This window comes from Chamaea fasciata, unplaced genomic scaffold (genome assembly GCF_029207755.1).
Source record: "Chamaea fasciata isolate MVZ Bird 193981 ecotype frontalis unplaced genomic scaffold, bChaFas1.0.hap1 SCAF_2, whole genome shotgun sequence".
NCBI lineage: Eukaryota > Metazoa > Chordata > Aves > Passeriformes > Sylviidae > Chamaea > Chamaea fasciata.
The window spans coordinates 24772643-24788581 of NW_027094087.1; the positions used below are offsets into that span (position 1 = coordinate 24772643).

General features: G+C 46.7%; 1 protein-coding gene across 1 annotated transcript; it reads right to left on the minus strand.

Annotated features, from left to right (window-relative positions):
* Positions 1–4: 4 nt before the first annotated feature.
* LOC136284844 (uncharacterized) lies at positions 5–15880 on the minus strand. Its single transcript, XM_066175283.1, has 20 exons — positions 15719–15880; positions 15580–15636; positions 14040–14077; positions 12666–12806; positions 11662–11724; positions 10366–10486; positions 9873–9965; positions 8701–8861; positions 7582–7667; positions 7283–7366; positions 6387–6449; positions 6170–6247; positions 5999–6087; positions 5269–5305; positions 3904–4052; positions 3623–3685; positions 3236–3311; positions 2793–2877; positions 2545–2632; positions 5–2023 (listed from the first exon to the last, which is right to left on the minus strand). Exons 1-20 carry the CDS (start codon positions 15872–15874, stop codon positions 1913–1915), a joined length of 1839 nt encoding a protein of 612 aa, XP_066031380.1. The 5' UTR covers positions 15875–15880; the 3' UTR covers positions 5–1912.
* Positions 15881–15939: the final 59 nt, after the last annotated feature.

Sequence of the window (15939 nt, forward strand, 5' to 3'; positions counted from 1 at the left end):
TTCACCAGGATGAGTAAAGTTTATTTTAGTGACCTCAGTACTAGGAAAGTCTTGCACTGGAAATGTGGATTGATGAGATACGTTTAGGCAAAGGGAGGAAGCAGTGTGTGAAAAGAGAGGCTGAGTTATTGTCAGTCAGTAAAAACTCAGTTCTTTCTTCTTCCCACTGTCAGGAGGATGCAGGTATTTCTAAATAATAACTGTTTACTTTAGCCTCTCTCCTCCTAGCAACCTCCTCCCTCACTATACTAGACTCCAGTGAAAAAAACAGTTGTGGCAGTATCCCACAGAGGAATGCAAGATAAAAAGCATTATCAACCATACAATTAACTGTGCATGCTGGTGACAGCTCATGGTACAAGTTGATGTTTTAACTCAGGTAATTAAGCAGGGGACAGCAATGCAATGTTCTTCCATTCAGATGCCATCAGACAACTTCAGCAATTAGTAAAGTGCAAGCTCTGGTTAAGGAGTATGTAGTACGGGGAAAAAAAAATCCCAAAACTACTGGGTTTGGGAGAAACTGCAACTACTTTCTGTTTCTTCTTTCCTTCCAAGCCACATAAGAATACAGTGATCGCTGCTGTCTGTAGGATAGCTGCTCCAGCAGCTTGATCACGAGTCCAGGATGCCTGATAAAGCAGGCAACAGGAGATGCCTCTGAGCATTCACCCCAAAATGAACAAATGCTTGGGTTTAGTTACTCCTAAGCCTCTCCTTTCATGTGGCCCTAATATTGCTGGCAGGACAAAGGTACTAGGGAATTTACAGTATAGAGCCCTTCAATAAAGCAACACTTTATGGCTTTACAGCCATGTCTTGCTTTATGTAGTAATCCATGATTGAATCCATTCTTGATTGCTTTAGGAAGTAATTTAAAGATAAGAGTAGGTTCGCTTCTTATCTAGAGGAGGCTCTTTGCTGCATATGGCTTTGTGCAACACCTTTCTTGCACTCAGCTTCAATTCTTGCAGTAGCTCAGTAGCATTTCCTACAAATTCTACCTTTTCTAATAGCTGGCTCAGCATCCTTTGAGCAGTATTTCATAGCATTATCCAGTGGTTTCTTCCATTTGAACACCTATGTGATAGTAGGCTTATATATAAGCAACCACCAGGAAAAAGGAGGCTCTCCAAGGCTTAGCTTGGGAAATGGAGATGTGCAAAAGAAAGGCAGAACTGCACCAGGGCTCTGGAGCAGAGTCAAGGAGGGTTCATGGTGTGGCTTTTCCTCTCTTTGCGTGCCAGGCTGAAAGGAGGCAGGGTTGTGGGGCAGTGAGCACACCCAGACACCTGCAGCCCTTGGGCTGACCTTGCACTGTTGGCAGCAGGGAAAGAGGCACAGCAACACCTCCTTAGCCATAGGCTTTATGGTTTGCTCCCAGTGCCTGAGTATAGGGCCAAAACAAACACTGCCTAAGTGCAGGGGCATTAAGATCCTCCTCATTCCAAGGGTGCTAGGCCTTTGTGTTTGCTGCCTTTCCCCTCCAGAAATTGTACCTTTGTTCTGTCCTGGAGAAGGAGGAGTTCCATGAGAAGGTTAAGGTGGTACCTTGCCATGTACAGCAGTATGAACTGCCTGCATGCAGTCCTGCAGCTGCAACTGCCTTCCACCCATACACAGGACCTCTACATGGGAAGAAATTGTAGAAGATAGTTGCAGCTTCTTCCCCTGTTGGCAAAAACCCAACTAGCTAGCACAGTTAGTCTCCCTAGTATAAACTGGACAATCCACCAAGCAGGGAGCAGAAATTATGTCTGCTCAGCCTCAGTGCCTGATGAGTAGTTTGTCCCCATTCCTCAGATGGGCCTGCTACTAAGCCTTATTCTGATGATCACTGAAAACAAGTTCACTCTAATACTTAGGTCAGACCAGGGAAAAACCAGACTCGTTTGCCATCTTGGTGGCTCCATCATGCGAGGATGTCGTAATAAATGGATGGTTTTCTGGTCTGGTCACGGAACTGCTCGAGCTTTAGGCCGATCCTCAGAAGAACAGCTTCATCCCACCATTTTGCCATGACCTGGGAGAAGATGAGAGGCAGGAGGAGAAGGATGAATGAAAAAAAGTGGCATCATATAGCTGCTCTTGAAAGCTTTGGAAACAATTACTCCCCCAATATCCTCAAAAGATGTTTTCTCCTTTTATCCCCCAGTAAGTATGGCATCACTGTATTTGGGATAAAGGCAGCTGTGTGACTTTGAACTGCAAGACATAGATCTTTCCTTTACCTGAGACTTGTTTCAAGGGGAAAGGATTTAAAGGAATTACAGAAATGAGAACTAACAGAGGAAAGGGTAGTGACCAATACTGGGTATTGATGCAAGCAGACAGGGAGACAGAGAAATCTTTGTCAAAGATACCCAAAGAGACCTCTGCCATTTAAGAGTGAGGCAAATCACCCCCAAATTAAAGCTTTTATTTCCAGTACCTGCTAGCTCCTCAAGTGAGCTTTATGGAACAGCAGGGACCTGGTTGTGATGGTTCAAGACAAAGCCAGCTGGGGATTTTGTGCCCCAGCATTCACAAAGGGCAAATACTCACCTGGAGGCTAATTGGAAGCCCAGCAGTAGAATATCCAATGGGGACCACAAGGCCTGGAATCCCAGTGAAGTTACCAAGCTGCATGAACCTAGGGGGGAAAGGTGTCATCAATATTCCTGGGGACAGCACCAAATTCATCCTTTTTTGGTGGAGGCAGCTATGATTAATCTCTCCCACCTTACAGTCTGAGGTTCTTTTCTAGCTGTTTCAAACTTTTGTTTCTGTAGCACAAGTAGCGCTTCCCTTACCTCATGGACCGGACTGTGAAGGACATATCACTGCTCCCAGTCAAGAGGTCAGATTCATGAATTCTTGGGGCAGTGCAAGGAATAGCTGTGGAGGAATCACAAAATGACTGAACTTGAAAGAGACTTCAGGAAGTCATCTTGTCTAAGCTTCTGGCCCAGGAATGGTCAGCTAGTGCCAGGTGCCTGTGACCATGTCCAAATAGCTTTTGAATATTCCCAGGGATGAAGATCCCACAGGCTCTCTGGGCAACCTGAAGCAGTGCCATGGATAAAACCAGTAAGTCTAGAAATACGCAGCAGTCTTTCTAATCAGGCTGCATTATCCTCTAAGGGTGCAAGGCACAGCAAAGTGCACAAAAGTCAAAATTGAGGAGGGAAAGTTTATGAAATGACTGTTTTTAAAAGGCACCACACAGCTGTTGAGGATCCAAGAGTGCCAGTACCTGGTGTAAGGATACAGTTCACAGTGCTGAAGATCTCTTGCAAAAATCTCATGGTCCGAGTTCTCTGTCGATTTGCCTGCAAGCAGAGAGAATACTGATGGGCCCTCTTGGCTCACAAAATTTATGTGCTTAATGTTGGCAGACTCTGCTCCTCAGCATCTCTGCCTTTGCAAAAGAAGACATCATTCCTGCAGTTTGGAATCAGGCACAGGACAGGTGGCACGTCCTCTGTGGTGCCTTACCATCCAGCATGCTTTCACAGCAGAGGACAGCTAAAGATGGGTGACATCTTCCCACAGGTATGGGGAGGCTAAGAGAAGCCCCTACCCCACCTTTACAGTTTCACTAAGTGCCTCCCTTCAGCCTTCACCCCAGTATGTTCCTTACCTTAATATAATCCAGAGCTGTGAACTGAGAAGCCAAGGCCAGGCTAGCCCGAGTTTCCAAATTCTGAAATAAAAAACAGCTGCTCAAGGCTCTGCTTGCAGGGAACTGAACTGCAACAGCCCAGGAGTTCTCTTCCAGCTCTGCTCTTCTGTACCAGTAGTCATCCAACAGGATGTTCGCCATAGAAGAAGCAGGAGGACCTCAGGTTTCTCACTGACACGGCACTTGTTCTGTATAAGCCAGAACAACTACTGACACTGCTCCAAGCTGCTGCTACTTACCATTTCATGGAAATGCTTATTGAAGTCAGGTTGCAGGAAGTCCCTCATCTCACTGAGAATGCAGATCACATGTGCCACTCGTGCTTCCTCCATCTCTGGAAGAGAGACCTCAACCACACTGGCTCCCAAAGTCTGCAGGTGCTTCACCGCTGTGCACAGGACAGGTAAAGCACAGAGAGCATCCCTGAGTTCCCCAGACTTCACAGGAAGGCTGCAAATCCCCAGCCCCTGCAGAGTGACAGACACCATACACCACTGCAGGGCAAGCATCTTCAGTGCACTGCATGGCATGCATGGCTGCAGCTGCTTCCCCTGGGGAAATGCTTTCAACCTAACTACACCTCAGTATTCCAAGAGGGCAGGGGTTTGCAGACAGGTTCCTAACTCCCCTGCTGTATTTCAGGCAAATTCACCTCGCTCCTCTAGCCTCCCAGTTAAGCCAAAGAGTAAAAGGACTGACAGTGTCTCTCTGAGTGCTTCACATGACCAGTGTCCTATCAGCATGAAGTGATTATTTAGCATCAAGAGATTCCCATTCAAAGCCTCTTCTGAACCATAATGGTAAAGGAACCAGGGAATACTCAAGAGACCAGGTAAACAATACAGGGCCACTGAATTTTCATGCACTTTAACAAGGCTGAACACCAAGACTTTGGGAAAAGTGAATCTTTTGCAGTCTGAAAAGAATCCTCTTCTTTCTGTGATCCCAGCTTCTTCATAAATGCCCAAGCTTGCCTATGTTCCATCTCTCCTAAGAAAACTCTATAAATGTAGAAGCGTGTCTGTGGAAATAAGGAGGGTGAAGAAAATCCAGGCAAAGCCTGAATACTATGAACTATCCCAGCTCCAATGCAACTACCATACCAGGCATTGTAGAAGCTTTCTCCCCCACCCCCAAGTACTCACCAGGGTCAATTTTGCTTAGTCTAAACTCTGACAAAGACACCACTTGGCTGATTTCAAGGAAATACCAGAGGACTAGATATATCACAAAGAGCTAGCACTGTATTACTACTGAGCATTATGTTGTGAAACAAGGCCTTCCCTTAAAAGTCTTTTACCATTAAAGCTTGCAGAGTAAGTACTACCAAGCACAGATCTGTCTTTATACACACAGAGGCTGAGCACACTGGACTGCATTCTTCCATTGTAATCTGACAAGCCTACAACTGCTGAGCTTTTTAACCCTCAGCAGTCAGGGGGGCTTCCCTAACACAAAGTTACTGCTGTTTATCCAGCCAGACCCCTTTAAGCAACTGCCTTTAAGACTTCAGGCAAGAGCTCTTTAATGCATACATAAGAGGAGCACCAAGTGACACCATAACATGAGGCACAATAAGAGACTTACAGACTTTCCCTCTTTACCTTTCTCACAGGCAGTCAGGACTTCAGCATCACACGCCTAAAGAACAAGAGGAAAGAACTTTAGTAACTGCTCTCCTCCTTGTGGTGAGCACACTCACCAGGACTTCAGTCCTCATGGTGTTTTCCTTGTTCCTGTCGCAGTGAAACACAGTCCTACAGGATTTAGGTCACATGCTGCAAATGAACAGCTTGCAGGTCACACCCCTAATGAAAAGGAAAGGTCACCTTTTCCAGAGCAGAGAATAATCCTCATCTGCACTGTGCCTGAGCCAGTAAGAGTCTTTTTCGTACCCCCAGGAAGAAATCCTGAGCACATTTGTGGGGCTGTATTACAATTTTCAAGCAATACTATCTTACAAGCTCAATATTTACATTGGAATTGTGAAACAACACTCAGCAGCTACAGCACTGTCACCAAGTGGGTACACTCCTTTTCCTCATTTGATTTTAAACTAACTGCCTTTTGTAATCAGTTTAGAAGCACTGCTTCCAATAGAATCAGCAGTAGTCATTGCCTTTCCTCATGCCTGCAACAGACTGTTACTCAAAAGGCTGTCTTAGAAAAAATATCTCCATGTTGATGTTTTCACACAGAGGCTGTATTATCTTCTAACTACAGGACTAAGTATGAGAAGCTCTAACGATGACAGGCAAGAGAACAATGAATGCACTGGGCTCCTTTAAAATCTTATTTTGCAAAGCAGCAGAAAGATAGAGATAAACCAGGCACCTTAAAAAATGTCCAGTCCACTCCCAGTTTTAAGCCTTTCAGGTCAGGAGCACACATATCAGAGAGGGTTGCTTTGGGCTGTTTCAGTCCTGCAGGGAACAAAGGAGAGTTCCTCCTTTTATTCTAGAAAGACAGAGCATCTGGGCTCAGGCAGGGAGAAGGTTTACCTACCATATGGATAGAGCAGATCTGGCTCAGCAAGGATACTGTAAACAATGGCTGCATCTGCCACTGATGTACAGATAGGGCCTGTTAAAGAGACCAGTTATAAAAAAGTGACAAGAGGTAAATAGTACCTTCCTCCCCAGGTCTTTTCTAGGCAGAGACTGCCTCCCCTGTGAGAGCAGCACTCAGCAAGGTCCCTGAAGTGAAGCACAAGTCCCCTTACCTACGCTGACTGTGGAGTAGGAGAGTGGCAAGCAGCCATGACAGCTGATGCGCCCAAATGTACCTGGAGAACAAGAAATGGGACTTAGCTGGGTATCAGCAGTCACTGGGAAGGGCCACCTAAACGGCTCTGGTGCACCCAGGGTAAACAAAAACCCCTGCCAGTGACTTCTATGTCTGCTGTTTCAGAGCCCAGTCTCTCATCCTTCAGTAACCTGCTCTGCTGACCCCGATCCGTCTCATCAGTGAAACACGTGAATTGTGAAATTGGTTCTCCCCCTCAGAAATTATTTAGTTGAGGGGAAATATGTGCAAGGATATTTTGGAATGTTTGTATTTAAATATGCAGAAGCAGCATTTGTGGTGTGGAGGATGGAGAGGCAGGAGCAGGATTATCCAGAGCAGGAGACAGCACCACATGGGAGGTATCACCCACTCCACTGGTGAGTCTTCATGCCTAACACTAGCTGTTTTCTGCAAGTACTCATATCACCTTTCTGACCAGTTGCATTTTGTCATCATCATCATCATTTTCCTCAGATGAATCAAGATGTGTCGAGCTGACCACATGTGAAGGATGGAAAGAGAGTAGTGGCTGAGTATCTGGTCTTAGATGAAAGGTAGAAAGGGAAGGGTGGAAAGGAAAAGCAGCACATATATTCTGTTTAGTATCTGACCTAAGTAAGTTCGGTTTTTTAAACATGTGTTCAACAGAGAGTAGAGAATACTTCAGTGCTGCCAGTCTAACCCTCATGACTCTCAGGGTGTTATATTTCAGAGTTTCTCTGGTCACATTTTACCTCACAGGGATTAACGAGTGTCTGATTTGTTTGTGGCATTCTACCTGGAACAGCAAACAAGACAAACACCCGCCCCTACATGATTAAAGGGCTCTACCTTTCAGCCCCACCACACCACAGAACGAAGCAGGAATCCTCACAGAGCCTCCTCCATCTGTGCCAATAGCCACGGGGCAGAGACCTACAAAAAACCCACACAATGGCCTGTGATCAGAGACACATCATGTTGCCCTGTCCATTCTACCAGCAGCTGTATCCAAGACAGCACACAGAGCTCTCTTCTGTTTAGCTAGAAGTTCCCTCCAGCTACTAAACCCAAACCCCTCAAAAAACTAAATGCCTGAGGTACTCTGGCTCAGGACGTTCCTCCCACCAACTCCATTTAGGACCACCTACCTGCTGCTACAGCTGCTGCTGACCCGCTGGAGCTCCCACCTGGGAAGTGGTTAGGATTGTAGGGATTCCTAGGGATCTTGTGGTACCTGAAACACAGAAAGATTGTTTAACCTTTTCTTATGAGGACTGTGTTTACTACAGGGCAGAAAAAGATCCAGAAACACAGCTCAGAGATTCTGATCTCTTGGTAAGGGGAGATCATTTGATGTCAGGAAGTGCCATGCCCCTAGAAAACAGGATGCAAAAGAGACTTCTGCCTCCGAGTCCAATCTCCTGTGAGCATAAGCAGCCCATCCAAAAGAGGCCCAAAGCAAGAAAAAAGATGCCACTTCAGCTCTTCCATTGGAAATGGCACCGTGCCATAACTGCCCGCCACAGTCCATGATGCAATTCCAAAGGGTGGAGCCGTTGGTGGCCAGCAATCCTTACAGACAAGCAAGTCACCTCTGCCCTTTATCCCCAAGCAGCAGCTCCCCACATCTCCAGCCTGGCCACAGCCCCTGCCAAGCCGTGGGGAATCCAACCGTGCTCTCCCACGGTGAGGAAATGCTGGAAATGCTGGCACCCTGTTGCAGCCAAGGGGGAGCCCTAGTTCCACTCTGCTGCACATGCACCAAGTGTGGCTTTACACAAGGCTTATCAAGGCTACGAGCACCACTGCTCTGGAACTGAGTACTCAGCTTGGCTACAGCTGGAGAATTCATCACAGTAAAGCTTCAGTGAAGCTGCTTTAGCTAGGAAGTAAACCCACTATGTTCTCCTGAGACGACTGTACCTTTTTCTCAATGTTCTAAGCCTTCAGCTATCACTGAGGCTGAGCATTACGTGACTATTTATTTGTTTTCTGTCACAGCTTTTGTCTACCACTCATCCTACAAACATTCACACCTCCAGGCCTGTAAGGCCTAACAAACCAAGTTCCTTACTCAGCAAACACTTGAAGCCTCTCCTTCCTTTGGTTTCAGGAGCCTTCAGGCTTCCACAGCTACTCTAACCCTCAAATCTACAGTACTGGGTTTTCATACCCACAGGGTTCTTTCATGCTTCCCCTTCCCTGTGAGTCCTGGACAGTTGTAGGTATTTCTAGACTGGGAGAAGAGAGAGGAAAGGGATTTTTACCTATTAGGGTTGCATCCAGTTGTTCCAGTCCCTAGTTCATGCATGTTTGAGACACCAATAATGATAGCCCCAGCCTCTCGCAGCTTCTTGGCCACAGTAGCATCTTCAGTTTCTGGCTGTGTCCCAAGATACACTGTTCCCGCTCGGTGATGGTAAGGTACCTTAGCAAGAAGACACCTAATTAATTATTCATTCTAAAAGCCTGGCAATGGAGCACATGCAGACTTCAACATCACAACAGATCCCAGACCTTAGGACCCACGGAGGTAAGCAAGGGCTACGGAGCACCACTCTTCAACTTGTCCTGTGTTGGTCTCTGCCAGGGGACACTTAACCCTTCAATATTTCATCCTTCTCGTGTGCAGAGAAGTCCTTTTCACACCATGATACAGAAGAGCATAAACATGTAGATGGTCAAAGCCTGTCTCCCTTGCAGCAATGCAATTGCTATGCTTAGAGGCTGAAGATCACCTTGTGCCCACAGCACACAGCTCTGTGTTCCATCTTTCTATGGACAGAGCTACAACATTTCAGTTCTGCATGCTTCAAAGCCTGGCATCAAGATTAACTGAATGCCAAAATAACAGATGGACTTATTTTCAGGGCATGCTAAGTACTCCTTACTTCGAGGCAGCAACAGAAGAATCTGTACATAAACAGGACTCCCACCATAGGGGTTAGTCTCTGCAGAGCCTACAACAGCCTGATGGCACTGCCACAAGCATTTACTGTTAGCTGTTGTTAGGCCACAGGTAAAAATCTTTGTCAGTAGGGATTTTCAAAGTAACTTGTGTATTTCTGGCATGTGTATTTTAAGGTAAGGAGAGAGGGATGCTTTGCCAGTGGAGCCAATGAGAAATACAGACAGTTACACCCACAGTACAGATGCTTTTATACATTCTCATTTCATCATAAGAGACTGTTTCCCACACCCACCCTCTACTCCCTGTGGATTACAGAGATCAGTACAAGATATGGAGCACGTCTGCTGTATGCAAGATCTGTCTTCACCTTGCAAAACTTGTTAATCCTACTCACTACAAGCCCACATACAACCCCTCATTACATTTTCCCAGGCTTCTGCTGAGAGGTTGGTCTTAAAACCTTGTAACAGTGAGTTGTCCAGGTTAGCCACCTGCAGCAGGAACTGGCAGCTAGACAAGGAAACTCACCACTTTGAACTCTTCTTTCAGGCACACTGGGATGCCATCCAGACAAGACAGGGTACACTTATTCCTGTAACGAGTAGTGGAGGCCTCAGCCATCTGCACAGAGAAAAAGGAAAAGCATAAAGCATATGTTATATATATATTTAGCTGAGCTGAAGGTCATCACCAGTATTGGGATGGATATAAAAAATGGCTTTCTTGGCCAGTCTAGAAGTTTCCTTCTTCCACCATATGCTGGTGGGAAACTACAACTTGGAACCATCTACACTAATGAATGCCACATAAGCACAGAAGTCCTATTACAAACAGTTGTCCAGCAAAAACCAGATTGCTTTAATGCCACCTCTTTGCAGGAAGGAAAGCAAACTTATTTGTAGTCCTCTAAACACAGAGGAAGGAAAAATGTACTTATTTCTCTGTGCATATTGGCCCTTCTAATGGATGCTACTGCTCTTAGGGTGGCAGAGGCCCCTTTCCCACCAGAGGCAGACATTACCAGCATTATTTGCTCCCGGTCCCATTGCACTATGGCTCTGAGAGGCGGCGTGGATTTGTCGCAGTCCTCCAACATGGCAATGATGTTCTTGGCGACCTGGGATGGTGTCAGCTTCCCACTCCTACAGGACAGGAGGAGTTGGGAGTTTGTTACAAGACCTCCCCTCACCACATCCACTCACAGGGTTTCTCCCATGCAGCGAGATGGCAGCTGTCACAGCTTCAAGCAAGAATTAGATAAGAATCCGTGTGTGGTGATGATCTGAACACTGCTGATACCATCAAGACAGGAGATTCTCTCCCTTAAGGGGAGAATTTCCCTGGGGAGAATTTCCCTGTGCAGAATGCTCCTTAGAGGAGGGACAAAAGCTAGGAGAGTTACCCAAATATTCCTGAACCACCAGACAGATAAACAGGGACAAACAGCTGACTGCTATACTGAGAGTCCTCAAGCTCCTGAAATCTTGGAAGCTATGAAACACCCAGTATAATGAGCTAAGACCAAGAAGTCAGACCCCTTTATGCAGACCTCCCATTACAGAGAAGGGGCTCCCAATAGTACTGTCTTAACCCACCTTTAATAAACTTTCCCTCCCTCCTGGCAAAGGCGGTGTTACACCACGACCACACCATCTCTGGCTGACATAAAAGGCTCACAGCTAAGATGCACCTCTAACACCAGACTGCAGTGTCAGCCCTTTGCACAGCCACAGCCTGCATGCAGAGGTGGCCCTAGAGGAACAAGTTCTAGGAGCGCAAAAATATTTATCCAAGGGCTCCACATCTGGCACATGTCCCAGAGGGAACTAGGATTACCAGGCAGCCAACAGCTCATGAAAACCCAGAGTCAGGGGCATGTTTTCAGCTCTTTCCAAGCTGGACACGTTTACTGGGTGAAAGCAGGTGTCAAGCTCAGAGAAGCACAAAGAGCTGGGGAACCAAGGGATTCATCAGAGACCCACAGTATGCACAACTTGCATAATCCAGATCAACCTTCATCTATGTCTCACTTGTGTCTGAGCAAACAAGATGTGTAGAAATCTCTCTCAGACAAGACTGACAAAAAGCCAAAGAAAATGACATTTAAAAATCCTTGCAGGACTTGTAAAGTTGTGCCAGCTCTCCCAGCTGACTCTCCTTTGTTATTCTACTAAAGGGAAAGAACAGCAGGAAGTGATGATAAACAATGGCACGTCAAGGACAATGCTAACAAAGAGATAGATGCCTGTGGAACAGTGGCAGCCCTCAGCAGAGGAACATGCGGGACAGGTTGTTTCCAGACCATAATTTCACCTACCGGTAGCATTCCAGATAGTCTTTGATCCCTTTGAAGCTAAACCCGCTCCCAGCAGAATCAGACCTGCAAAAGAAAGGATTTAAAGGTGCAACTGTGAGCCACCAAAGCCAGGTTTGTTTAGACCTGTAGACTTCAGCATCACTCATAGCAAACCATGTGGACTGCCAGCCCCTGCACTGCAACTCACACTCTGTCAGGCTCCTTGCACACAAGCCAGGCAACAGGTACACTACAGATGCCACAGAAATAAGGGATCAGTTTTGCCAGTATGTTCTAGTTTCTTCATATTCCTACTGAAACACACCAGTCATTAAACTGTTCAAAATCTATTCCAGATTTACAACTCACTATTGCAACATTATAGCCTAGCTGGAATATACTTTTGACGCTACTCCCACAACCTCTGTCAAAAGTTCAATCCAGAGACAGCTAGCAGCACATCGGAGTGTGTCGTGCATTAGTGGGAAAAGGCACTATGCAGCACACACAAGGACACACACAAGCAAACTGCTTCAACACCAAGTCAGTGGCTCTAGCACATAAGCAGTAGATCATTTCTCATCACTAACAAAGCTAATTTCTTGGCATCATTTTCTTGAAAACCTGTGTTGCTTCTCTCCTCCAAGAAAACCTGGTGTTCTCTTTGAGATTCCCTGCAGGCTAGAAACAGCACTCCTGTAAAGTCACTTAGAGGAATCTATTTACTGACTTGCCAAACACTAAGTGTACCTGCTTTAATAGTGCAACCAGAGCCCTAGTAAGGGCAGAATTTGGTCTCTCCCCAATAGCCAGACTCCCTTAAGCTCTTCCCTTTCACAGTGCTTGTAATGATTGATTTATAAGTTACAAAAGGCCAGATGACTGACAGGACTATTTGTTTTGTGAAGTGGCTGGGCATGGAAACAAGAATTCAATCTAAACTGCTGACAATGACAGCTTCCCACTAGTGTAACAGTGCCAGCACGTGCGTTCTTCCACTTCTCTCTTCCACATCACATACTGACCTTGCATCTGTCAGCTGCTTGATAACATCTGAAGGGCTTTTAGCTTCCAACTTGTCTTCTGTAACCCCTGCAGCAACCTCTGGGATAAACGTGGGATCTTCATGGATGTCAAGGGAACGCATAAGCGAGAAGTTGTTAATTCTGAATAAGAGAGAGTCACTGCTGGAGTTTTCAACCTCGATGATGACTAATTTTTCAGACTGTTCAGAAGGAACTTTAACTCAAGAACATTTTGTCTTAGCAGAGTGCTTTCACAGCAAGGAGTCTCAACAGTTACAAGCTAATCTCTCTCATGTATTTCCTAAAGGCAGCATCAAATCAGTTCTGCCTGCTTAACAAAGCCTCCCACCTCTTGACATAAGGCCAGCCTCTGTAAACCCGAGCTGGGAAAGAAATGGTGAAAGTTTTTGATTCACTTTAATTAGACTTCCCATACACGGACCAAACAAGACAGGAATGGAGAGGAAAATAAAAGGAGAACGTAGTGTAAGCCATACATTCAATCACTAATCCTGTTAAAACAAGCATCTCTTCAGATTTTTCCATGACCTGCTTCAACAGAGTTTGTTTGCAATCAAATACAACAGGGACTGCAGCATAAATCCATAGCTTGGACCACGTAAAGCAAAGAAATTAAAACCCTATCACAGATATCCAGGAGTGATCTGCAATGTAACAGCAGTGACAGTTGCCTGGGTTTGATTTGCTCAAAAAGCCCACAACCCAAGTCAAATTCAGAGGTGACACAGTTCTCAGTGTCCTCAGATCTGCACAAATGACCCCTCAAATGATGGACAAATGATATGAAAAAAGCATGAAGAGGTTCCTGAACCTCTTACCCAGGCGTCTCCTAGTGCAATGTATACTTGAAATCAGTTTCTGTACAAAAACACATGTGAGAGAGAGCAGAAAGGCTGATCTAAAATAGAGAACATAATTAAAAAGAACGTACCAAAACCTCTGAACTTTATGTCTGGCCTCACTTCCCCACTCCTATTATTATTTTAACCCTATCAGTGATAAGCACAGCATATTTGCACATCCACCAGCTTTGAAAAAAAGATTTAACAAAAGAGACAAAGACATAAAGGCAAACAAAGGGCAAAAAGAAAAGCTGGCAAGTACAGTTTCTGTGCACCTGCATGAGTGTGAAAAAAAGGTTAATTTCTTCTCATAGAGACCCACTCAAATGACAGTAGTTAAAAACTAATCTAGCAAACATCTATGAAATAATCTTAACTCTCAATCAAATTATGCAGCTTTTCTCTTTAAAAATTTAATTTCAGATAACCTACAAGCAGTGTGCAATGCAAGCACCTTAAACCTAAAAAAAAAAAAAGAAACTTGGAGTGGGAGAAAAATCCCCACCCTTACCTCATTAGGAACGGCAGTAAGCAGATCTGCCCAAAAGCCTAGGAAAAAAAAAAAAATTGTTGGTTTGCAACAACTTTGACCTGAACACCTTCTTTCACTAGCCAAGGAATGTTGAATATGCTCACGATTGCTGCAGGCTCAGAGCACCCTAGAGAGCATGCAATGCTGTGCAGCAAAGAAACAACACATACACTTTTATTTTACAGCACAAAAATGGCCTGAAATGCTTTCCTCTCACCTCTCATATTTATATAATTATAAAAAGAGAATTCTTCTGATTCTTCTGCCTTTGTCCTTCCCTGACTCACACAGAAAGCCTTGCAGCTGCAACACTGTTAAGAAGCATCTATATAGCTCCCATCTGTTATGCTCTTCATGTTCTACAGATTATGCAAACACTGGATAAGGTAGGAGCTTAATATTTTATTTACTACTAGGACCTTTCCTGTCTCTCAACCAGCTCTCACAGTAAAATGAGTCAAGTCAGAAAAGTGTGAGAAATTTACACACTCCGTGGTAGCAGACACCTGAAAATACTTTTTCAATACCCTGGCTCCGAGTGTGGCAGCATCAGCAGTCCCAAAGAGACCAGCTTTGTTCTGGCCTGTCTTAATGTTTTAACAATGGACTTCAGAAACACATTGTGAGATGTACAAATACAGTACGAGTCTGAGGCAAGGCTCACATGCTAGTCCCACAAAGTGGCATGTTACCTCACACATTGCATAAGAAATACAGCACCTTTTTGAAAACACATGGCTCCTAATCTACATCTAATCTAACACATCACAATCCCGTAGGAGACTGAGAATCTCACATCCCCCTTCCAAGGGAGATAGCAGGAAAGGAAAGAAGCCCTTCCCCATGGCACCAGAAGCAGCCACAAAGCAAAAGACAACAAAGTATTCTGGTTATTGCATCTTGACAGAAAGCTTCTGCTATTCTCACAAATGAACACAGCCCATCAAGCTGTTTCACTCCAGGCCCAACCGGACACCAAGCCTTGTAACAGGTGACACGGCTGAAAAGAAACTTTTGTGCCTACCTCGCCCAAAAGCCAAGGCCAAGCATCAGCAGCGATCAATCAATCAATCAATCAATCAATCAAACCCGGCTGCTTCCAGCAGAAGCTGGTGCGGGGTGGGCAGTGCCCAGGGGATGCAGGCTTTTGTCCCCGCTGCACCCTGGCACCGAGCGGGATCAGCCCGCAGGCTCCCGCACACGCCGGAGCCCACCCGAGGGGAGCGCCGGCGGCACAGCTGAGGCTCCCAAATCCTTTGGCCTCCAAGGAAAGCTGCTGGCACCATCTCGAGCTTGATGACACCTTTCGGCTCCCCACACCCGAAGACACGCAGCACACCGTCAGCCAGAGGCCGGCGCTCTCAGTGCCCGCGGCATCACACCTCGGGCGCCGGACGAACCCGAGAGCACGCAGAGAGCCACAACCTCCCCGCCGAGCGCCGCTCCCTCCGGACCCCCCCGTCCTGTTTTCCCCGCGCAGCCCCGGGTTTCACTGCCCCGTCTGCCGGCCCGCACTCACCGTGTTGGCCACATGGACGAAGAGGCGCAGCCCGGCGCCGCACAGCCTCGGAGCCCACTGCGGAGAGAAGGCGACAAGTGAGGTGCGCGCCGGCCCCGCCGCCCCCCGCCCGGCGCCCCCCGCCCGGCCCGGCGCTCACGGTGTCCCGGGGCGGGCCCGACGGCCCGGCCTGGCGCGGCCCCCGGCGGTGCAGCACGGCCGCCGCGCTGCCCGTGTGCCGCCGCCCGCAGCACAGGTAGGTGGCGGCGGCCGCGGACAGCAGCGACAGGAGCAGCAGCAGCAGCGGCGGCGCCATCGCAGAGCTCCCGTCCCAGCGAGCCCTCCCGCTGCCGGGGCGGTGCTGGGGCTGGCCCCGCCCGC

What these genes read in the sequence shown, in the direction of transcription:
- LOC136284844 (XM_066175283.1), bottom strand. Translation starts at nt 15,874, where the DNA reads ATGGCGCCGCCGCTGCTGCTGCTGCTCCTGTCGCTGCTGTCCGCGGCC. An exon ending in GACTATCTGGAATGCTACCG is followed by an intron (nt 10,487 to 11,661) that starts GTAGGTGAAATT and finishes CCTGTCCTGTAG; the next exon opens with GAGTGGGAAGCTGACACCAT. An exon ending in GAACTGTATCCTTACACCAG is followed by an intron (nt 2,878 to 3,235) that starts GTACTGGCACTC and finishes ATTCCTCCACAG; the next exon opens with CTATTCCTTGCACTGCCCCA.